The sequence below is a fragment of the Haplochromis burtoni genome, unplaced genomic scaffold (assembly GCF_018398535.1).
Source record: "Haplochromis burtoni strain Fernald_Lab_line unplaced genomic scaffold, NCSU_Asbu1 Contig_191, whole genome shotgun sequence".
Lineage (NCBI taxonomy): Eukaryota > Metazoa > Chordata > Actinopteri > Cichliformes > Cichlidae > Haplochromis > Haplochromis burtoni.
The window spans coordinates 963,541-988,085 of NW_024582552.1; the positions used below are offsets into that span (position 1 = coordinate 963,541).

Sequence of the window (24,545 nt, forward strand, 5' to 3'; positions counted from 1 at the left end):
GTGTGTGCTGAGTAAACATTTTCCATTTCCAAGCAGTGACTAAGACAACCACCAGAGGGAGCTCTCAGACTGGGATCCTTCCTGGATTCTTGAGCTGGCAGGTTTTCTCAGCTCCTCTCAATAAGCCAGCGAATGTCATGTCAGCAGTTTCATCTTCTGCCTCACAAATGACCATAATGGCCAACATAGCAATAGCCAAATGGGACATTAAGTTATATGGAACGAATTAAACTGAATTACACACATTCGCTTTAAGGGAAATAATACTTAAGATCAGCTTTTCAGCCATCCCTGATGGCCATGACTACTAGATTTAAATAAAAGAACTGCACATAAAAGCCACCTTGACTATCTTATCACCATGAGTGGACATCCTAAGAAAGATTCGAAATTCTGTTTGTTCACTGGCAAAACAAACTGAACGGCAATGCACCTCCGCTACAGACAGTCACAGTCTGAAAACTTTATTACTTCTCAAACATATAAATACAGACGAGAATAGATTTCAATATTTACAAAATGTCAAAGTCAAAAATAAGAATAGGGGCCTGATTTTTCCATTAGGCCAAAATAGTTTTTATTTTTCTAACATGTCTTATTGTCAGACTGATGCAGTTGCGTCTCACACTACAGTGCGATCTTCACGAGGTCTTCTTCTGTAGAATCGCCCTCACCAGAACTGGATCAGCTCTTCCTTTGGTCTCTTTCTGAACCAGACCCATCAACTTGTTCAGAACTTTTTTGTTCCCGCTTCTGATCGCGTGAACCTGCAGAGAGGCACACAGAGGGATTTTTGGACATGTTTTTGAGATGTTTCACTCGTGATTACACGCGACATTGTGAGCCCTGACCTCATCTGGATGCGAGTCCACCACCTTCTGGCAGATGATGTGCAGCTGTGCGGTGTCACTAACAAGCCCCAAGTCCTGCTCTTGGGTGATCTGCAGGGCTGTCTTGCCTGGTGACCTCCACATCTCCTGGAACACCTAAGAACACGGAGAAACCCGTGAAACGCAGGTGAGAAGCAGAATACAAACAAGCGGTAGCTGGGTTGCGTGTGTTGAATGACAGACCGAAAGGAGATAATTGCATTGTCTGTGTAGCTGACTGACCTGCTTGGCAACTGAAGAGGAGATGTGTCCTGTTTCCTGGAGCTCCAGCAGCTCCGCCAGGGCAGAAGGAGAGATTGGGCTAAAATCAAATTAAAGCGGTAATTTAATCACACTTTAATAGATGGACTTGAATTTGTGATATAAATGGTAGAAGAGATGGGGAGAGGATTGCACCGAAAGGACAAAAGAATCAATCAACATTTGTGATTTGCCTGCGATGTTTTGTCTTTTCCTTGCCTCCGTGTTTATTCCATAGGCCAGCCGTTCCCAAAGTGGGCTTCATGGAGCACCAGAGGTCTACGATCCATGACCGACACATCCGAAAAATAGTTTTCTGCATCAATAAAAATGTACCCTTATATTGTGTGCATTACTTGCACCAACAAAAACTCTGATATGTTTGTGACACATCATCTCCACCTGTCATGAGATCACCCATTTTTCCTCAGGGGGCAACGAACCGTTGCTGCTGTTGCTGCATATGCAGCTATGCGACTGACAAGCACGGCGAAATATTCGACTCGGTCCACGCTGCGAGCACAAACCAGTGACACTGAAATATATGTGCAGGGTTTTCTGGAGCACAGCAATACTAAAATGTATGATCTGTTAGAAAAAGTATTCGTCGTTATAAACAAGGGCAGTGATTGTTAACCGCCACACGTTTTTGGTTTAATAGCAAAATAAAAAAGAAAGCTAAAATGGATTATGAAACTCCCAAGCTGTCCGTCAGCCTCAGAGACATCTGTAAGACAACTGCTGCACTGCAATCAACTGAATAAAAAGCAGAGATTTTTAAATAGCTTGAAGTGATGAGATGAGATAGCCTTTATTTGTCAGTTGCAGGTCTTTTGCCCACAACCGAGATGACAGACCTTGCCGACCGTACATATAATACACAAACATCACATTGGGGAGACAGGTCAGGCTAGGTAGCGAGGAAAAAAAACATCGAAATGTGTAACACAAAAGGATAATACAGGAATGCACAGATATCAACACACCATAGCACAATAAACGCAGACAAGCAACATGGGAAAGAGTTCCAGTGTGTACATCTGATCTGGGACTGATCTTCGACTGCGCCTCCAGCTGACCCGATGTCCACATCAGAGGGGAGGTAAGCGTTGGAGGTGGCGTTGGATCCGGGGTAGGGAGGGTGATGCGTCAGTGAGTGCTTATCAGTATCAGTATATGTATGTGTGTGCGTGTCCATAGTTCAGCTGAGACAGTGTCCTTCGCCCTGCCAGGCTAAGTAAACAGTCTTCCAGCCAACCCAGGTGGCCTTGTAGGGAATGGGAAGGAACAGACTCAACACAGTCGTTATCAGGGAGTTTTTGTTCGGCTCCAGCCTTGAGCCCACAGCTGGCGCCGAAGGGGTAGCCGGATTATGATGGTAATTTTTCTTTTGCAACAACTCATGAGAATTTCAAAGCTGTTCTTTAACACTCCACACTGGTCTCTCAATCTCCCGTTGGAGACCGCGAGTTTCTCCATGATGTTATTAACCTTCAGTTCTCGTGGTGTTGTCATTCTTTTGCTCAAAGAGCAGATTCTGAGACCTCACGACCGCAGTCAGCTGTTCCAAGATGTAATCCAACTCCGCTCAGAGGTGTTGTTCGAACCCTGTTATCATGGTTCCGAATAGGTAGATATCTTCAGCGTCCTCGATCGACAGTCCCGCCAGGCACACGATCCTCCATTTCTGCCACCCGTCCATCGTGTATCCGGCAGGGAAAGTCCCTCCAGGGCACTCGGGCTCTCCCGAGCCCAGACTTCTCGTTGAGAAAAGGGTGTCAATAGCATTCAGAGACCAGTTGATCAAATCCATAATTCTCTTTAGGTTTTAGAAACAGACTGTGAGAGAGTGTTCCAGGGAAAGTAATACAAAAAACACGAGACTAGACAAGGACATAAGAACTAAGCAGGGAAGATAAGGGAGAGGAGAGGAGAAAAAGTGCGTCCGCCTCCTCCGAGAGCCAGAAAAAAAAAAAAAAAAGTCTTGCAAATGGTCAAAATAATTATAAAGTAATGAATACATCTCTGAAAATGTTACAGGCAATATTATAGTGAATTAGTTAAAGTTAAGAATCAACACCTGTGGGAACCCCTCGTGTTTTTTAGTAACAAAAATTATGAATAACTGTTTAAAAATGCAGTGAAGTGATTAACACATTCACTTTACACACCAATCAGGGAGAGAAAGCACAAACCTAGCCTCAGGGCATCTCGAGCTAGTCTGCTCCAAGTGCTGATCTCAATCCTGGAGGGTTGCATCAGGAAGGGCATCGTGGGTAAAACCTATGGCAGATCAAATAAGTGGATCCGTCTGCTGTGGGAAGAGATTGGGCTAAGATGCTACATGGAGCAAAATGAGCCGTGCCTTCTAGGTCTCTCATTCCACAAGAAAGCACAGGTGACTGGTGCCGCCTATTGGGAGCCTTGACTCTGTTTACTACCCATGTCATTTATGAAATGCAATAATCCTGGAGTGGATTTTCCCCACACACACACACACACACACACACACACACACACACACACACACACACACACACACACACACACACATATTTTTTTTTCCCACTGTAGACAGATTAATACTTCTATCCAAAGTATCAGGTAGTGTTTATCATTTCATATATCCAGCAGGGCTAATATTCACATCATCGCCTCATCTTGTAATATTTCTTTTTGGCTTGTGAGGACAACTGATCAGGATATAAATATACATGAGCGCACTGAACGTATCGGCAAGATCAAATACTCAGGAAGGCACTAAGCTTTTGTGTCTCCTGTCGCTGTTTCCCCATCACCCAAGGCAGGGCCAAGACAAACTACAAAGAGAACGTGAAAAGGACAGCAGTAGGTTTTTGACAAGCATTCGAGTTAGGAATAAGAAAACAGCCGAGTCCAGTGGACTGAAGATGAAAAAGAAAACATCTGATAATAGACCGCCTGTGAGCAAGAAAACTCTCCTTGTGAGCAATGAAGTCGATTCTTCAGAATCCAGAAAATGATGTTAAACTAGATGATAATTCAGAGGATGAAGGGTGAGAGTGGTAGCACAGCTGAAAAGTTAACAGAAATCAAAGAATGAACAGATGAGATGAAAAGAATAATAAGGTGTGAATATTCTGTTAAAATAGAGAGCTAAAGGTAATGCAATAAATAGTTGATACATCCAGAGTCTGCCACTTCGAGCTGCTTCTTCTTCTCTTTTTTGATAGAATTATGCAAACTTAATGAAAGAAACCTGAATATTTCACGACAACTCAATTGAAAAACCTTTTTGTAACAACAGAAGCTTCAGCTTCAGATTTAAGTTCAGCAATAATCTCCCCATATGAATTAGGTGGTTCACATAAAGGGATACTTTTGCTCATCCAGCTGTTGGGGACAAAACCCCCCCAAAAAGGAAGCTGGGATCGAAATAGGGGACCCTCATTATATTTTTTTTCACATCTTCATATTTTTAACATTACCATCATGTGGGCCTGGTGAGACATTTCACAATTCTGTCATCATGCTGTCGCCATCCTGCCACAAATATGCCACTTAGTTTCACTCACAGGCAGCCCCCAGCAGTTTCCCTGGTGGGTGGGAGGGGGGGTTCTGGGAGAGCGACATGTCTGAGCTGGATGAGCTCTTAATGACATGTCTGGAGTTTCACTTCTCTAGCTGTCCCACCAATATGCTTCCCAATTTCTCATTTCATTAATCCAAGTCAATGGCTTAGAGCCAGAGGAGCGAGAGGAAATGCGGGCAGGCCTGACAGGGCAGCAGAGGTCATGCATCAGACATTACTGTAACACTTGGAGAACTTTTATTTGCTAACCAACTTCCGGTTATTTCCTCCCTAGCTCCGAAGACTCAAAATATTCCTCCAAGTACTTATATGACTCAGTTTCTAAACCGCTTGCCACTCTTTGTTTTTCTTCAACCCTCCTCCTTTCAACCAAAGCCAGTGCAACGTTACGCATAAATAAACACGAGCTTCTTTGGAGTTTATTCGCACACAAATGCTTCACAACAGTCTGGCAACGGCAGATAAAGCAAAGCTCACACAGCATCTATGCTGACGTCAGTCCATTACTTAAACTTCATGTGTTGTGTAATGACTCCGGCCTTTAATGAGTTCAAAGAAATTATCATTGTGCTCCATTGCTAATCTCAGTTGGACCAACAGCTCAGACGCCTTTGACCGCCCTCATTTTTCTTTTAGCTGCAGTAATTATTGAACTGCCACTGTAGGAAAATTGCTAGACTGAAAGCGCTGAAATTAGTGTCGGACATTTAGCGTCACACAGTGCCATAAACAGAAACGGTGGGAGACAACAGGTGTTATTTATTCATAGCTGGTGGCCTGAAATGTACCTTTGTCTGTGTGTGCGTGTGGTTTTTTTTTTCTTTAATGTTTCAAGTGTAAAAGGTACCATGGCAACTCTTTTCATACCAAATCAAAATCTCTTTAATGTCAAGAGTGTTTTAGAAGATCTTCAAGCTAACAGGCTTTCTTATTTAGGGAGAGATCAAGCCTTCAAAAAGCAATTCTCCAAAAAGCTTTCTCACTGACAGAATTAATGAATATCCCAGCTTGCTGTTGTATAGTTATGGATGAGAGTTATTTATGTATCTAAAGCTGTAGTGCTCTCCCTTTCAGATAAACATAAAAAAGCCATCATTCAGAACACTCCACCGCAAAGATAACATCTTTTTTTGGGTGGGTCTGAAAGGTCATTAATCCAGTGCAAATCATCTAGGGTGTAACTAGTTCAATAACTTTGGCTTTAGTGGCATCAGTCAACAGTCTGCATCAGCAGTTCGTTTGTTTTTTTCTGAACAACTGCACTGCTGTTAGGATCAGCTGTTTGACTTGAGCCTTACAATGATCAGCTTATTCAAAGCTATGTGTTTATCAGTTGATGAGTTACTTCCTATCACACACACACACACACACACACACACAGACACACAACACACACACACACACACACACACACACACACACACACACACCCTACCGCTTACCCTAACCCTAACCATCAAAAATGAATGCCTAACCTAATTGTAACCCTGACACTAAAACCACATTTTGAGTCTGAAAAATGCCTTCAAACTCGTGAGGACAGGCACTTTTGTCCTCCTAAGTGACTGCTGGTCCCCACAAATATAGTAACGTTCCAATTTCGGGTCCCCACAAAGATGTCTAGTGGAATTTATTTGTAACAAAGAATCAATTTCTTAGATCTCAATGCACTGCAAACATTCAGAATATTCTTATTTTTTCTTTACATGAGTTTCCTGACACTCAAAATCCAGTTTATTTCTTTTATTTAGTAGTTTTCAGTCTGAAACAGACTGGGTGCTTCAGGGTCTAATGAAAAGGTGGAACAGAAAGGACTGGTTCACTCATTCAGTCACAGGAAGAATGTGGAAATCCCAACAGCCAACTAGGAGGTTAAAAAAAAAAAAAAAAAAGGGACTTTGCTACTGTGAGGCAACAGTGCTAACCACTGCACCACCATGCCACCCATGAGACCCCAAGTCTTTACCTGGCGGTTAGATAAATGCTCATCCTGGAACTTGGAGCATGTTTATGTGTCTGTGTCTCACCTTTGCCACACACTCATGTCTTGCTGTTTGAGGTGACCCAGCAGCTCATTTGTTACCCAGCCAATCACCTTCCTTGGCTCCTTCTTGGTTGCCTTTAAAACAGCCTCAAAGTAGTCCACCAACCCATCTTCATTCTACATTGACATAAAAAAGTGATTCCTTCACAAACATATAATCTAATTAGAATCAAACAAGCAGAGCTCATCAGTATACAACTACATCCTGTTAAAGTCCAGCAAGCTACACAAGTAAGACCTGATCAACTGGCTTTTAAAGGAAAGAACTACCCTTCCTCCCACTGGCTGGTTTCACCCAGTTTCTCCCACTCAGAAACTCACCACCAGAGTGAAGCTGTGCTCAGGTAGGATGCCGTACGTTTGCACCAGCCTGTCTCTTTTGACACTTGGTAGCTCTGGCAGCCCTTCCTTTATCTTCTGCACCACTACCACCTGGCACGCATCAATGCCAGTGGGCAGTGATGCATTATCCTCATACAGAATCAGAGGGGGCAGGTTGGGCTCTGGCATAAACCTGAAAAAGGCAGGAGGGGTGAGTGAAAACAGGGAACAATGTTTTATCAGCAGTACGGGTAAGTTTGGGGAAAAAAAAGTCGTCTTGTGCTGTCACTTGGCCACCTGATCATTCGACTCCATCAGCCTTGAACCTGTCAATCATTCCCCTACCTAAACTACAACACATTCTTCGTCTGTTCACACTTTAGGTGAGGTCTGTTTAGCTACCTGTCAATCTCCAGACCCCAGTAAGAGGATCTTTCTCTGATTTTATAAACACTTACAATATGAACTTACACTCACCTGTAATCCTGAAGACCCTCTTTGTCCCTCATAGGTAGAGTCTCCCTAGAAGACAAGGTGGCAGTATCAGAAATGATAACTCAATATGTTTGTTTCTCTTGATGAGAAGATCAAACAAACATGAAAATACTCAAAACAAAGAATGAACATATGTGTGGGGATCCCTTTCAGTGAGCCTGCTTTTCTTCAAACTAGTGGCATCAGATCTGTGACCACTTTCACAGAAATGAGAAGAAAGACCCACAGGTCATCACCCCACACTGTTTAGCATGCTTCACCATGTACCTCGGATATACAAGACCTCATGGGAGGGAGGTACCAGAGGATGATCAAGGCCTCAGCTGCCTTATTCTGTGAGCTCATAAGCTTGTGAGTAGCACATAGCTCACAGATAACACAGAACGACGGCAGCATCCAAATGGCTCTATTCATCATCATTACCATGATGGTTCGTCCTCAGCAAAGCTCACGACTAATGAAGCAGGCAGAGATCCCAGTCACAGGGTGCTGTAGCGGTTACATCTTGGCATGAAGACGCTGCTTTTTCATCCTCTTACCCTGATTTGGAATCATACGCCCGGGTCTCGTTTTGCACCGTCCCTCCTCTCTGCAGGACATCAATCTGTCTCTGGATCTCATAGTCTGATGAATATCAAGGAGAACATGAACACAAATACAGAACCGCAAATATAATTTGGTGCTAAATGCCAAACACCTGCTGTTATACGCCGGTGATCGTTGACTCTCTGAGTGCTGCCACATTATAACTCTGATAAACAGCCTTTTGTTTTCCCTGTGACTTTTAAATATCAGTTCAGCCGCAGAGTAAATGTGAAACAACTTAATTGATAAATAACTGAAGCACAGCGCTGCTATATGCCAAAACGCACTTCCAAAACCTGCATCTCAAGTACTGAAATTTTCTGAGACTACTAGCTTGTTTGAAGTGAAGCTCAGTTAAAAATCAGCAAAGTTATAGCTGACACAAAATCTATGAACAGCTGCAAGAAGTCAGTTAATCATCACATGCTGCTATCACGCAGCTAATTGTTTGTGAATAGCTGTCAGTCCAAAAAACGTACGCTTCACAAGTTACTGTCAGTTTCAACTATACTTCCTGTCTTAATGCCTCTTCATGAATCCAGCAATTTTGCTTTTACTAAACTGGGTCTATTTCTAGGCACTGACATAGTAAAAATATGATGGTTATGTCACACTACGCATGCTTTTTCTTTGCTTTTCTATAGCTATCAAATGAAAAAGAGGAATGTATAAAGCCTCATGAAAGGGAAATATTGGAGTCAAAGTAACGAGATTTATTCCTTCCAAGTCAAAGGAGCTTGCAAAGGTAACCAAGGTAACCAGACTGATTGGAGACTACGGGAAGTTAGGGGTTCAACCAAGTAATAATCTGGTACAAATATTTAGTTCATGGATTTAATTAATAAATGCAGCATGACAATTATGTTTTCATAGAGCTGCTAGTCAGATTAAAAATGACAAAAGTTAAAACTTTTTATCCCAACTTTGCTTCTTTCAGCTGCTCCATTTAGGGGTCAGCAGAGGGAACCATCTGCCTCCATCTCACTCTCTTTCTGGCAGCTTCCTCTGACACACCAACCCTATGCATGTCATCCTTCATGACCTCAATGAATCTTCTCTGTGGTCTTCCTCTTTCCCTCTTGCCTGGTTGATGTCTTCAACATCCCCTATCCATTATATCCACTTTCTCAACCTTGCCTCTCTAACCTTGTCTCCAGACTGATCAACCTGATGTACTCATTTCTAATCCCGGCGGCTTTGGTCACTCCTAATGACAAATAAACATCTTCAACTCTGCCATCTCCAGCTCGGCCTCCTGTCTTTTTGTCAGTGCCACCATCTCCCTCTTACTGCCATTTCATAAACTTTGCCTTTCACTCTTGCTGCTATCCTTGGGTCCAAAAATCACCTCTCTTGTGTGCTGTCCTTTGCTTTGCATGGTTGACCCAACATATTTAAACTCTTCTACCTTTACTCCTTGCAGCTTTGTGTTACCTCTGCCCCCTTCTCACTCACATGCACATGTATTCTCTTTTGCTTCTACTGACTTTCATTGCTCTGCTCCCCAGAGTACACCTTCACCTTTCCAGCCTCTCTTCCACCTGCAATGTTGTCTGCAAACATCATAGTCCACAGAGTCTCCTGCCTGATCTCATCTGCCAACCTGTCCATCAACACTGCAAACAAGAAGGGGCTCAGAGTAGACTTACCTCAATCTTGAACCCATCAGTCACTCCTACTGCACACCTCACCACTCTGTACTCATAAATGTCCTGTACCACCCTCAGTTTTCTGCCATTCCTGAGTTCCTCATGCACTTCCACAGCTCCTCTCTTGGCATCCTATCATATGCTTTCTCTAGGTCCACAAAGACCTCAGTGCAACTCCTTCTGAATTCTCCATCCTTCTCCATCAACCTGCTCAAAGCAAACATATCATCTGTAGAGCCCTTTCTGTGCATGAAGCCATACTGCTGCTCACTGATCGTCACCTCACTTCTTAGCCTTCCTTCAATAACTCTTTCCTATAACTTCATGGTATGGCTCATCAAGTTATCCCTTTTTGGTGACTAAAGCTCTGCACATCACCCTTGTTCTTGAAAATTGGTATCAGTGTGCTTCTTCCTCATTCCTCAAGCATCCTCTCGTTCTCCAGCACTGTGTTAATCAGTCTGAATAAAAAGTGCATTGTTCTCTCTCCTAAACATCTCTGTACCTCCAAAACTATCTGTACAAAGTTCTTGGATGCTGCCTCTTAATTCTCTTATTCATCTTTGGCAAATGAAAAACTGTCTAGATTGTATTCCTCCACCAAGCATGGGTGAAGTTTGCACCCACGCTATTTTATTATGATCAAGGGAACATTCAGCAAATGTTTAATATTTGTGACACAGGGATGTAAAAATAGAAGTGATTTTACTTGATTGATTGATTGATTGGTTGTAAAGGAAATGTAAGTGTAAAAATTTGAGAGTCAGCTTCCAAGTTTTGGATTTTTGGCTAATAAAGCCAATCTATAGAACATCTGCTACATATGTCATGTCAATAGTTCAGCAACTTAATAACTGTCCTAAAAACTCGTGCAATCTGAAGAAGAAAACACTGACAGCTTGTTCATTTTACCTCCGCTTTTAATACAAGAGCCATAATCAAAGTACAGCAGCACTGTGGAGAGCATAGTAACCAACTGTGAAGTATTACAATAGAATAGCTGCACTACAGCGTGTGTCAAAATCAGCTCAACATATCGTAGGCACAAGACATCTTGACCTGGACAATATTACCACAAGCTGGTAGATGCAGCTACCACAAAACGCAAAACTCTGAAACACCATTTCATCTGAACATGACCTGTTTAAATGTCAACTAAAAATGGACTAAAATGTGTGAGCAATCATGCGTGCAGTTAAGACCCTTTCAGATAAAGTAAATTCAAAAAATAAATGAATAAATGCCTGAGGCGCTTTCTGCTATCCTTGCTACTGAGTCTCAAACTTTTTATCGGTGCTTACCTATAGCTCTGGCAAGGTATCGAATGCTGTTGATGTTCTTCACCTCTGTCCTGACGCCCAGTGGCTCTCCGGGTCTGTGCACCGAGACATTGGCATCCACTCTCAGCTGCCCCTCTGAGCAAAAAGAGGTAAATAGATGCACGCGGAGAGAGTTAAGTTTAGGTTTAGAAGTGTGGCAGCTTGGAAGCACGAGAAAAGGAGAGAGACAGAGAGTGATTTCCATACCAGACATGTTGCCTTGACAGGTGCCTAGAGCTTGCAGGATGAGCTGCAGCTCTCTGACAGCTGCAGCAGCCTCCTCTCCACAGCTCATGTCTGGCTCCATCACCAGCTCCATCAGACCTACACCTGAAGACAGCAACGTTTCACATCTCAAGGGTCTGAAGCTCAGTGATAAACCCTTGCTTTGTTGATGAACCTAATATTAGTTTTTAAAAATCAAAACATTATCACTGGAATTCTATGACTTTTCCAGCTGCTGCTGCTGTCTGTCAATCATAAAAACATCTTCTTAAAAATAGTTTAATTTCTTAATCAAAAGATGGTTTAGGAAAGTCAACTGCCAAACACCTGCTGCTACACGCTGGCAGCCCTCAGGCCTCTGACACATTATAACTCTGAGGTTTTTCTTCCAGTGACTTTTAAATACCAGTTCAGTGGCGGAGTAAACAGCTAATCAATGAGTAGTAAATATGCAGTAAATACAGTATTTGCCGGTGTCCATTTTTTTTAGCTGTAGTTCTTGATAAAAATAAATCAAGCAAAGACCAGTTTAGCTCAGTGACGGCTTTTAAATGGCATCAGGAGAATCACAGGAATAAGCTGCCACTATTGGATGTACAAGACAGATGAGCAGGACTGATTTATCATTGATTTTTTTTCCATTGAGCAGACTCTTCCTCTGTATTGCTACCTGCTCTGTTGAGGTCTATGAGTGTCTGGCTGCGGACGTCATCGTGGAGACTCTTGCCGCTGTCCTGTTCCAGCTGAATCTGTTTGATGGTCACATTTTTTCTCATCACCTGGTTCCTCTTTTTCCCTCCAAGGAGGCTGTAAGTAAGCACGCCATCTACTGCGATTGGCAAACGTTGTTGAGTGATCTGGTATCCAGCCTAAAACAAGAAAATACAATACAAAAAAATTCAATAAAAAAATAGAACCTGAAAACATGCCCCAACTTACTACGTGATTAAAAGACATGTCCTATAATTATTATGTTAGCTGCTATGTGAATTAAAGTATAGTGAAATATATGAGTGCTGGATAGCTGGTTGGTTGAAGACTGGTTTGTTAAATGCCAATATGGCCCACATATCTCTGAGGAATGTTTCCGGCACCTTGTTGAACTGGTGCCATGAAGAATTAAAGCAGCTCTAAAGGCAAAAAAGGGTCCAATCCAGTACTAGCAAGGCATACCTAATAAATTGTCAGTGAGTGTATATGTGTTTAAAATAGGAATTTCATCTCCTCTTTAACTGAATGAAGAAATGATCCTTCACTTTGTTTAACCAATACATCCTTTTAATTATAGAAGAAAGACTGTTTCGTGAAGTCTTGCAGTAGAGTTTTTGCAGCGTCATGGCTGCGTGTAAAGGTCTGGCGGGGAGCGTCAGTTAGACACGGCGATCGGCTTGGCTGTCATAATGCAGGAGGAGCTGGCATTTCACTCAAGGTTTCTGCTCACAAAAGCACAATATTTCATGAGCTCCTCTATTCCTACAAGAACCTGCTGCCCCGAGTATTAATTTCGACGTTACCACGGCAACCACATCACAAGACCTAAACATTAATCACACTTATGCTAAGGAGACTGAGGACGTGGGAGAAGAGATTGGGGGGGGCTGTTAGTCACTGGCTTTTTGTACAATGCGCCTGATCGACACAATCAATCACCTCCACAACTCCTCCTTTTAAAAGAAACAGGAAGAAAACAACACAAGATTCCTGGGGATGTTCTTTTTCAACTTCTGCTCCTCTTGGTGGATTTGATCTGTAAATCTGCAAGATTTTGTGACTACCGTTGCAGCTCATCAGAAATCCCCCCCTTTCCCACTTAATCCTTTCACGAGTTTTGTCTCTGGTCATTGAAAATGACAATTTCTGCAGGTGAAAGTGCAACCAACTACTGACATTAGGGAGCATCTGAATAAGTGGAGACCATTTACATTTCCTGCATAATAAATCAGCTGCTTTTTGGATGAGCCATGTTTGCTGTTAACAGCATTCTTGTACCCACATTAAGCTTTCGCAATTACTCTGTGACAGAACACGGAGCCCTAATGAGCGCTTCCTGAGACTCGTACAGATGCATGTCTGCTCACACGCCGTTTCAAGCAGGATCAAACGCGCGCACACACACTTTCAACTCTTTTCCACATTGTGAGCCCCTGAGTCATTTTCTGACTCATTCCAAAGTCTAAACAAACAAGACTCAGTCGGTCGTCTAATTCCTCGCCCCTGCACACCGATGTTTTTCCTCGGCTACCCCGCCGAGGTCACAAAGACATTTCATTTCTCTCATTAAACACAAGTCAAAGCTTCAATGGCCAGGCCATGTCTGTTTATTTGGAAACTTAATATCTCAAGGAAATTGTAATTATTTAGATGAGCGTGGAGCTGCTGAGGCATGTTATTAAAGGGCTGTTAAAAACTTTATATATGTGCCTTGCCTGCCATTTCAATTCAATGAAGGAATGCTGCTCGGACAGCGGCATTAATCATTTAATGAGCAACTGTGGTGTTTTACAAAATGCAATCAGGGATTTCTACTGGAACATATCAATAATGTACAATGCAATTTACAAATGTATTTTTCAAGGGCGGGATAATTTCTCCCTCGATCCTGTTCCACGTTTGGTTTTTACGAGCACAGACTGCACTCAAACTTTTGGTCGAATGTGAAGAATATTCCATCATCTGCATAATTAAAGCCACTCTGACTCTGAGATTATCAAGCTGCTTCACTGAGACAGACCACCCTCTTTAAGCAGCTGTGAGAGTAATGGAAACCAAGTGATTATAAAGCAGACTACACTAGGTATTTAAAACATCAATAAGGCTTTGGGATAAAACCTACTGGCACGAGTTCTCAAAAGAAAAATAATAATCTTAATCCTGCCGTGTGTGTTGAGGATGAATCCAAAGGAGATGATGTAAAGTTCTACAAACATGCAAGGAAGCGAGAGGAGCCCAACAATAATCCCCGCGCTTCTGGAGGGGATTTTGCTGGAAGATTGATGAACTTTGAGAGGAGACAATGTATCATTTACAACAGTGAAAATGTGCACTGCTGCCACAAAATCAGTAATTCCCCTAAAATTAAACGGGAGAACGTCAATCTGTAAAGATCTGCATATAATGGATGTTCTTCATCATGCTTATGCAGTCACATCTGCTCACAATAAAGTCAAGTTAGATGAGAAAGTAAATAAATAAAACCACCAGCTAAAGTTTTTTGTTTTTTGCTTGCTACTTCAAGAAAGTACTCTCCATAATGAACTTCTTTGAGCAGTTTCATTGAAATATGGTACACTCCAAAGAAAATGAAACTTTTATTTAGTCCATAATTACCCTCTTCATTACTTTGCCCAAAGCTCTGTTAGCAAAATGTCTTATCAGGGCTGGCTACACTTTGAAAACAAACTTGAAAAGTAAAATTCTCTTACACCTTTCTTTTGAGAAATTTCTAGATTTATTAGCAGGAGGTCTCTGTTGGCTAAGTCACTGTAGAGCTCCCATGACATTTTGTCTGTTCCACCCAAGCCTTAAAATGTCATTTATAATGGCAGTAAAATTACCCCAGGGCTACTGAAGGGTTGAGAAACCTTTCCATGCAAGCACTCCATTACAGAAAGCAAAGTGAATATGACTTGGGCAAGACAGTTTAATGGAAATATCACCGTTAAAGAGGGTTTTTTGGGAGGTTGGGGTATCTCTTCCAGTATTGCTACTATTCAGCTTATACATCCTGCCGTTAGATATTTAAATACTGCATGCCCTGGCCCCCTGTGACCTACTCCTGTGGGGGCCATGCCTGCTGGGGACGTTTAGCAATCCTCCTTCCCTTCTTTCATGTTCTCTCTTACATGTCCTGTTTTTTTTTTAAATTTTAAATAATATGTTTAATTCAACATTCACTTATTAGTTTTTCTTCTCTCACTTCAAGATAAGTTTTTTTTTCTCTGTTTTTCTATTTATGCATGAATTTTCATGTTGATACACACCACAGCATATAGACATTCAGCAGCCAACTATAACATTAGAGCCTGCAGTCACAAAGGCCTTGTCACTTTTGTTTTCTTCTTTTCCCATTCGGTGCATTCTTCTTTTCTTTTTTAAAGCCAATCCCCAGTGATTTAAAAAGTGCAGATGAGATGAGAATTAGCACATCCAAGTCTGAGTGCGTATTCCAGGTCATGGAGCAATTACTGCACCAAGTGAAGGGAGTTTAAGCATCTTGGGTCTTAAAAGTTAAATTAGGAGTGTGTTGGCTTTGCAGCGGGATGCTGTTTGGCAACACCTTTGAAAGTCCTGGTTACTGAATTGCATCTCTTGGCTGCATTTGTGGTGTTGATCTCTACTGGCATGTTTTAAATGCAATTTTCTGACCACCAGTTTTGGTGGGTCAAAATCTAGTAACTTTTGTATTATGCTTAGCAGGTATCTGTGGTTCTGTTTGTGAGATGCTTAGCACTCTACTCTCTCCTTCGAATATGGGCTTCAAACCAGCAACATGATATGATGCTAACAAAATCTCCAAGCAGAGCTTCAGAAACCTATGGCTGACATCACAATGGCTTTGTCCATTTTTTTTCTTTACATACACTCTATGAGTTTAGCACACACTCGAACTTTACACTGCTACAAGTTTTGGTTTGGCTGGATCCGTTCTGCTGCTTTAAAAGGGGGTATTCAACAGTAACCATATGGATAGTTTCAATTAAGAGTGCGATAGCCAACATTACAAAACACAAACATCCACTTTAAGAAAATGGCCGGCAGCCAATATCCAAATAGAGCCCATTATTGGTTAATGACTGGAGATCATTCAGCCTCTGCTCACCCAACTATTTTACTTTCACTATTTAATTTACAATTTATAATATTAGCTCACAGTTAATATGATAAGTTGTGAATCTGTGCAGTTCCATCCAGTTACTTTATGTTTGGTTTTTCCAATTCTGATAATGACTGAAATTAAGTAAATAAAAGAGAGCAAGCACAAAATTAACAGCATGGAGGAGGCAATGACCTGTGGATAATAAAAAAATTAAAGTGAACTGAAGGAAATGAGCTGGCAAGTTAAAAGCACTGGTCATTTTCAGTGTTATCTTTCTGTGTATGTGAGGAAAACACTGCCTTTTTGCTTCTTCTGCAAGACTTGCTCACCATTTAAATTAGAGCTCACGGCTGGGAGAGTTCACCGGAACAGTTGTGATGGAAAGGCGGGAAGCAGATGAGCACAGCTTGCATAAAAGTCAAAGCAAGGAAGCAGCGTGGAGGATGATAATGAGTCCTGTCTCTTAGATAACCCCTGTCTCCTGTGCTATCACTCTCCTTCCCACCGATCCATAGATGCTGCACAGAAAGTGACAACCGAGGACAGGAAAACGAGAACTTACAGGGAGGTCAGCGTAAAAGTAGTGTTTCCTGTCAAAAAGCGACTTCCTATTTACGGCGCAGTTAAGAGCCAGTCCTGTCATCACCGCTGCTTCGACGCAGCGCTTGTTCAGGACCTGGGGACACACGGGGACAGATGATCTAAGATTGACAGGTTACGTTTATTCTAATCACATGAAGCATAACTTACAGGTAATGTGCCGGGTAAGGATGCATCGAAGAATGACACCAGGGAATTCGGAGGAGCCGAGAAGCGAACCGGAGCGCCAGAGAACAGCTTGGTACTGGAGTTAATCTGAGCATGAATTTCCAAACCCACCACGCCGACCAGCTGCTGGGGAGCACTGAGACAAAAAACATGAAACAGAAACAAAAAACATGAAAGAAAATTCAACTACACAGGTGGGCTGTATTTGTGTACTATGGCAAAGGAAAATACAATCTGGCTTTGAGGTGTTAAGGAAATGAGCAAATTTCGTGCGGGTTATGGGTTTGAAGTGTGTTTAGATGCCTACAATTACACTTTATAATTGGCAGCGCTTTTGATGTACACTGTTTTCTCACAAAGGAAGCAAAAGCACAAAAGAAGTAGAAGAAGAAGAAAATGAAGACGTTTTTGTCCTTTTCCAAAGAGTTTGCAAGGACATCTTCCCATATGGCTCTGAAACTACGTTCAGACACTGGGACCTTTCACCTTGAAAGGCCTTATTCTGTCAGTTCATATTCTGCTTTAATAAATTCTGCATTCAATAATGTATGCAGAAACCTGTGTTTTGTTTTGTTTACAGCCCAGAGGCTGGGCTTGGAGACTATAACTTAACTTAAGCCCTAAAAACTTTATTCTGACCTACTATGTGGCCCACAGGAACAAATGCAGGTAGGCTGCAAATGACACAACTTTATGAAACTACACTTTCTCAGTTCATTAATAAAAACTTGAAAAACGCCATAACAGACTCAAAGATGAATGAACGGCACAGCACGAGTCAAAACAGCTGTTCAGTTTCTGGCTTTGCTTTTGAAAAGTTAGTGTTTCCACTTCTGGTCCCACTTACAGTTTCTTGGTAGTGTCGTGGTGTCCTGACAATATGAAAGTTAAGCTCACTTTCAGGCACTGAGGATTTTTTTTTTTTTAACAATCATCTAAATGAAATATAATCCTAACAGAGAGAGTAAATAATAATCTTCTTTAGAGCTGTTCGATATAACTATATATATCGGATGACCACAACTGTTTACGGCAATTTTTTTTCATCGTTTTGATGGTCACTGTAGTGGCTATATTAATTTCTTAAAGTTATCTCTTTCTCTTATATGTAATATAACCACACTACGGACGGACAAGCGCCTGTTTTTATGCGTTGTGGTTAGCAACAACGACGGTAACACCTTCGCGTGTCCGCTTGTTTATGTTCCACATAAACCTTTCACAATAAAGCTCAAGATCCTGTTGAGACTTTTCAAAATAAACTGAATCACGTGAAAGAGCAGATTATTTATGGATGAGAAGTAAAATAAATAAATAAATAAATAAATAAATAAAAAATAGCCGCTTTTTGCTTGTATCTAGATTCAAGCAAAAAGAATTGCAGCCACAGTTATGTCTGTGACCACTGAGAAAAACTAGTAGGAAAGCTTAGTGTCTGCAACAGATGTTCTACTCAGGTGGCACTTTGATGTTCAATTCAATTCAATTCAGTTTTGCTTATGTAGTGCCAAACCACAACCACAATTGCCTTAAGGTGCTTATACTAAAGTAAAGACCCTATAATAATACAGTAGTTATTTAAATTGCATTATGTTGTAGCCTTGATTTAATATCCTAAAGGAGTATGACTGGTACATAGTGGACTGATATTGTGTAGTTTCTATCAGCTGAAACATGCACGCAATCCTAAAGCACTCTTCAGAGATGAAAAGCTTAAAATGTCTGTCTGCATTAATCTGTTTAACTCGTGGCATCCTGTTATTCAGACACAGACTGCATTTGATGTATGATACACTGCACGACAGTAACATGATTTCTGCCACAGATGTAAGAGGCTTGGTGAGCATCCTGAATGAAAGGCTCCATATTGTCTTATTCTGTCTCCGTGTAATCTTTCACATTGCACCACACGTTGACGTCATCTGTTATTACAGTGTTCTAACGGCATCCTGTGACCATGGCAGATGGATAGCTTGTCTCTTCGAGTGACTCTATGGACAAAAGCACAGAGACTGCTGTCTGTACTGTTGCCTTAACCCTTTGAAAAGCTAAATAAAACTGATAAAGACAACATCGCCTTAGCAAAAGGCACCCCCTGGTATCACCAGGTCTCTAAATGTCCTCCTTCATTACACCCATGAATTTTCTCTGTAGTCTCCCTCCATATTCAACATCCTTTATCTAATATGGACACACAATGTGTGCTTTTTCCTTAGCTGCTCTATAGATTTCACATAAAACAGAGTAAAAAGAAAAATAACTAATTTTAAATTGGGCTAGAAGCATAAAGCCACATGAAACTGAACTACTTAAGTAGAATAAAAGTAACATGACTTTTTTTTTTTTTGCTCCAAGGCAACCGGTTGAGTATCCAGGAAGTAGTAAAAATCTGGTACATAACCATACCTAAACTGAAACTATGATGGTAGTTTTTTAACAAACTTTTTAACAAATTCACAACAACCCTCAGCATGTCCTCCTCTACCTCCATGAATCTTCTCTGTTGCCGTGCCTGGCAGCTCCATCTTTAACATCCTTTGTCCATTGTATCCACTATCTTGGCCACTCTGTACACATCTAAACCACCTCTGAACTGACTCTGAAACTTTGTCTCCAAAATGGTAAAACTTGAACTGTCACTCTGATGAACTTATTTCTAATACAGTCCGTTCTGGTTACTCACAAAGGAAATCTAAACACCTCCAGCTCAGCTTCCTGTCTTTTTGTCAATGACACCATCTCTAAACCATACATCATACATCCCACTACCATCTTGCTGCTATCCTTGTGTCATAAATCCCTTCTTGACACTAATCTCCGCTGCTCCACCCTGCCTGCACTTTTTTCTTCACCTCTTTTGAGCGTTGTCCTTTGCTTTGGTTGACCCCAACTTCTTTACCTCTGCTTCCTGCAGCTTTACTGTTGCACCTGCTGTACCTCATTTCCATGCACACGTTCTATCTTGCTTCTACTGATTTTCATCCATTTTCTCTCCTTTATTATTCCTCATCTATCTTAGGTCAAGCCCTAAGAAAATCTTTGCCCCGTTAGCTCAGCCACTAGATTTGTATCACCTTCATAACTCCACAGCAGAGTGGCGCAGCGGAAGCGTGCTGGGCCCATAACCCAGAGGTCGATGGATCGAAACCATCCTCTGCTAACTGTTTTTAACCGAGCCACAAGATAAAGCTTATACTCCAAATGCCGTTTAAAAGACTAATAAACGTATATTAAGCTGTTCGACCACAAGAATGCATAATGTTCAGGGCGTATTTTGTTGATGAAATCGCGAACCATGTCGCATACGCAGTAATGTTCTTTTGTCTGCAGTGTTTTTCACCAGGCTGAGAAGTGGAGGCCGCCGTTAATGACTTTTCTCACCCGGCTGCTGTTAATAAGAAGACCCTAAATAGGTATTATTATAGCTCAACACCAAGGCAACATGCAGATTAACCTGCAGGTCAGAGACGATAAACACACGCACACACAATAACCCAGCACCCTTTCTTACCTTCGTGCCCTCTGCGGGAGTTGAGCGTGGCACTGTGGGCTTGTGGTGCTCACGGCCCTAACTGCGTACGAAGCCTTTGGACGCAAGGCTGATATTTGTTTTATATTATTGAGCAGCTCACTTGCTGCAACACAGGAGGCAGCCATGTTGGTGTCGCTGCTCTGACAAACACGGGAATTGTAGTTTTTTTAAGTAGCAGTTAGTATATAGGCCTACGCCGCTAGCTGAGGTTTAAAACTACAAACCCCAGCATTGTGTATTTTCCAGCTTCCGAGTAAAGAGGCATCATTTCCGGTTTGAGAACTGGCGGGACTTCTTCACTGGATAGGAGAGCGGCAGGTTGTTTACAAGCCTCGGAGTTTGTTTAAACACACAGAAAATGATGGCAACAAACGGAAAAGACGCGTGTGGGGTCAATGAAGAGGCGCACACAGCTGCGGTAAACGGAGATTGTGCAGAGGCGTCGCCGCAGTCGAAGCGGCCGCAGAGGTTCACCTTCAGCTCCGAGCCCTCCATCGAGGATATTAGGCGCATGCAGGCCGATTTTACGGACGAGCGAGACTGGAACCAGTTTCACCAGCCCCGCAACCTTCTGCTGGCCATGGTCGGGGAGGTGGGCGAGGTGGCAGAGCTCTTCCAGTGGAAGGGAGAGGTAGCCGAGGGCCTGACGGACTGGACCGAGACCGAGCGGGAGCAGCTGGCGCACGAGCTCAGCGACGTGTTGATCTACCTCGTGGAGCTGGCCGAGAAGTGTCGCGTGGATCTCCCACAAGCGGTGCTCCGTAAAATGGCTCTAAACCGTCTGAAATACCCCGCCAGCAAAGTGCAGGGGTCAGCCAAGAAGTACACGGAGTATAAAGACTGATGGACGAGGGGGAGAGCACTGGGGGAGTGTGTTTGCTGGACCTGCTGCTGTTTAATAAAGACCCACAAACGCTGCACAATCACAGCTCGGTTTAAATGACATTTTCTGGGTTTACATGTTAGGAAACCACGAAAACCTTCAACTGTTGTGTTATCTGGTAGTTATCCGAACTCAAGGAATATGTTGGCTTTTACTGAAGTTCACTTTTAAGTCCTGAGTTTTAGTCTGACCTTAGCTGTGCCTCTGTTAGTTTAAGGTGGGACTGTTGCGCATCCCCTTTGGGGTTTATTTGTCACTAAACATTTTAAGTTATTTACCGGTAGATTGGCTCCAGTGTCAGCACGGAGCGGAGTGTTGATCAGTGCCAAACTGACAGTCTCGTCTCTTTTTTCCATCCAAATGTATCAGTATATTTTTCAAATTTGGATGTTTTTATCATTTTGTCATAAGTAAAAGTTGAGTCCGAGTCATGTTTTCACTCAGCAATTTTGTGTTTTAAAGGATGAAACTGGATTAGTAATCTGTTAACCAGCCTGCAGTTGATTAAGCAGTCTTGTACCTTAATCGATGTTTTGATTTCAGTCACATGTCAGGTCATCTTGCTGTCCACTTTATTTGCTGATTCAATAATGTCTTATTATTCATGAAAAGGCAAGTTACGTCCATAAATCAGGACATTTGTATTTGGGCTGTAATAAAGAGCAGTTACAACCCATCCTTTTTTTTTCTTTTACAAGTTCTTTCTAAGACACTATAATCACGTGCAAGTGTCCCACACTCACTTGAAAACGAAAGGTTAAGTGAAGTAAGGATGAAAGGATCCTGTATTTGAAATTGTGTATATATAGCACTGTGCAAAAGTCTTGAGCCACCTTTAATTTAAAAAAAAAAAAAAAATTCTGTTAAAACATAAATGTATATGGAAATTCAGCATATAAGACAAAAGCAGTTTGTATAATTCTGCCAATCTTAATGTCCATATTTGGTATGATCGTCTATTTTTCAGCACAGTCTAAACTTATTTAGGCAGCTTCCTTTCATTTCTTTAAGTAGTCTTCAGAAATAGTTCTCCAGGTATCTTCAAGGACATTTAAAGCTCTTCTTTGAATGTTGTCTGGGTTCTGGTAAGACCTTTCCATGCGATATGTGTGTTTTTCTATCCAGGTATCCTTTTACTACACTGACATTGTGTTTGGGATCATTTTTATGCTAAAAAATGAAGCTGTTGCCAATGAGATACTTTCCAGGTGTATCACATAGTAAATCAAAATCTTATGATACTTTTCTGCGCTCATATTTACATCAATTTTGACAACATCCTCTACACCACTGGCTGCAACCCCAAACCATGACAGCCTAAACTGTGTTTTATAGATGGCTTTTTTTGGTAAACAATGTTGTTAAAGGCTAAACCTACTAAATCTAAACCAAATGAAAGACTAAAAATTGCAAAAATTATAACAGCAATAAATCACCACTTCCCTTTTTGTTTGCAGAGACTGAGTGCTTTTTATTTAGTGTACATTTGGCTAAATGGATTTACAGTTTTACCTCTTGTTTATCTATTCATGCTTCTCCATGCTGGTAGTTTAGTTGTTTTGTCTAATTTAAATCAGCATTTTTTCAAGAATCGGGGTGAAAAGTGAATCTCTTGCTATATTTCTGCATGCAAAGATTTTAAAAGTAAAATGCATTTGGATGCTCAAGTGAGGCATTTAGCGTAACGCTGAAGCGTCTGACTTTCTTCGTTTGATGTGCTCCGAGATGCAAACATTGCCATTAGCTGTGTATACTGGCATTCAGCTGGAAGAATGAGTCATCCACAGGCTGCAAAGGAGAACAGCTATGCATCAATAAGATGCTGCTGTATGCGAGCTGAGCCTCACTTCAAAGTAAACAGCTTTATTTGCAGCGTCTATGATATAGCTTTCCACTTTTAAAAACAGGCAGTTGCCCATATCTGGTGGTATGCATTTGATATGAAAACTCCTCTCTTCTTCATGTTATTTGCGCATACAACTTCTTTATTTGAAGTGAAGGATTATAGAAGGAAAAGAAGCAAGTGTTGTGTTTGTTTCTGCGTTAATCAAATGAAGCGCAGAGCTACCCTAATTTGTTGTACATCATCCATAACTCCCACACTAGTGCGAGTTTTGTTCCTCGGCTGAAAGTGAAATCCGTTTTCGTTTCATCCAAAACAACAGGCAGAGCAGACAGCAGACGTATGTGCTGCACAGGGAACATCATTGCACAACAGCAGTTTGCTCTTAAATGGATGATCGTGACACTTTGTAGGTGCTATCGCAATATTCACCGTCTAGATGAATGCCAGGCAGGTAGCAAGCTGCAATTACAGCTGTCTCAGGAGGGTTAAATGTAGCCATTTTAAGCCTACCCCCTGTTCTACCTGCAGGCTTCTGGTGTGCTGTTTCTCTGAGACCACCTCGGGACAGATTTAGTAAGAAATCTTTACTTTGAGAAGCCTTGTTGGCTGTGAACAGAGTGGAACAGAATGTGAGGCTTCCCACATTAGTGTTCACCATCAAATTATGGTATATGTGAAATGCCTGTTTCTGAATATCCTGATTAAAGAGCTATTCTTAAATTAACATTCACTTGTTTTTCTAATCTTGTGGGAATCACTCACACTTTTTAATTACATCTCTTAAATAAGTCAATGTCTGTAAAATATAAGGAATAGCATGTATAACACTTGTCTTTATGTTTCTACCCCTCAGGACTTAATCTTCTGCCAGCATGTATTCACTGCAGTGTGTAGTGGCCAATATTAGCAAACTCTATGGACTGACATTATTAAGTTAATTTACTTGCAGCCACAATGCCTACTGCTTGGCAGAAAACTATGCACACACTGGCTTTAGGATTTTACAGTTGGGTGGTGGCTTTTGATACTTTCCAGGAAGCAGAAGGTCTTTTATTTTAGAGCCACGTGTACCCACACAGAAAAGTAACAGGAAAAAATCTAATTGTAAATGTTTACAGCCTAAATGTATTGTGTAGGATATCTAGTGAGACTTATACAGTATTTCTTATACTATAGTATAAGATATACTGTTTATATACTGTAAGTTTCCTGATCTTAGATGACAGGAGTGACACCTGGTGTAATCTTCTGCTGCCATAGCCCATCTGCTTCAGGGTCCTATTCATTGTATGCTCAGTAATGTTCTCCTGCGTACCTTGATTATAAGTGTGAACCACTTAGAAGAAAAGAACACATGCACA

At 41.6% G+C, this 24,545-nt stretch overlaps 2 protein-coding genes and 1 non-coding gene across 5 annotated transcripts; 2 read left to right on the forward strand and 1 right to left on the reverse strand.

Moving 5' to 3' along the window:
• Positions 1-434: 434 nt before the first annotated feature.
• On the reverse strand, positions 435-20,617 carry gatb (glutamyl-tRNA(Gln) amidotransferase, subunit B). 3 transcript variants are annotated; one of them, XM_005935043.3, is made up of 13 exons: positions 20,435-20,616; positions 16,906-17,059; positions 16,718-16,831; positions 12,010-12,208; positions 11,322-11,444; positions 11,097-11,210; positions 8,101-8,185; positions 7,544-7,588; positions 7,067-7,259; positions 6,729-6,862; positions 1,113-1,191; positions 852-986; positions 435-767 (listed from the first exon to the last, which is right to left on the reverse strand). In XM_005935043.3, exons 1-13 carry the CDS (start codon positions 20,578-20,580, stop codon positions 642-644), a joined length of 1,647 nt encoding a protein of 548 aa, XP_005935105.1. In that variant the 5' UTR covers positions 20,581-20,616; the 3' UTR covers positions 435-641. The 3 variants fall into 3 exon arrangements, with proteins under 3 accessions (XP_005935105.1, XP_042081924.1, XP_005935106.1); XM_042225990.1 differs by lacking the exon at positions 20,435-20,616 and adding an exon at positions 17,771-17,901; XM_005935044.2 differs by lacking the exon at positions 16,718-16,831 and having other exon boundaries at positions 20,435-20,617.
• On the forward strand, positions 20,012-20,083 carry trnam-cau. The gene has a single exon. It is a non-coding gene; the product is annotated as a tRNA-Met (tRNA).
• An 85-nt stretch (positions 20,618-20,702) lies between the features above and the next one.
• On the forward strand, positions 20,703-23,908 carry dctpp1 (dCTP pyrophosphatase 1). The gene has a single exon (XM_005935042.2). It carries the CDS (start codon positions 20,814-20,816, stop codon positions 21,297-21,299), a length of 486 nt encoding a protein of 161 aa, XP_005935104.1. The 5' UTR covers positions 20,703-20,813; the 3' UTR covers positions 21,300-23,908.
• Positions 23,909-24,545: the final 637 nt, after the last annotated feature.

What these genes read in the sequence shown, in the direction of transcription:
- gatb (XM_005935043.3), bottom strand. Translation starts at nt 20,580, where the DNA reads ATGGCTGCCTCCTGTGTTGCAGCAAGTGAGCTGCTCAATAATATAAAA. An exon ending in CCTTACCCGGCACATTACCT is followed by an intron (nt 16,832 to 16,905) that starts GTAAGTTATGCT and finishes GTGTGTCCCCAG; the next exon opens with GTCCTGAACAAGCGCTGCGT. An exon ending in GACATGAGTGTGTGGCAAAG is followed by an intron (nt 1,192 to 6,728) that starts GTGAGACACAGA and finishes ATTTGATTTTAG; the next exon opens with CCCAATCTCTCCTTCTGCCC.
- dctpp1 (XM_005935042.2), top strand. Translation starts at nt 20,814, where the DNA reads ATGATGGCAACAAACGGAAAAGACGCGTGTGGGGTCAATGAAGAGGCG.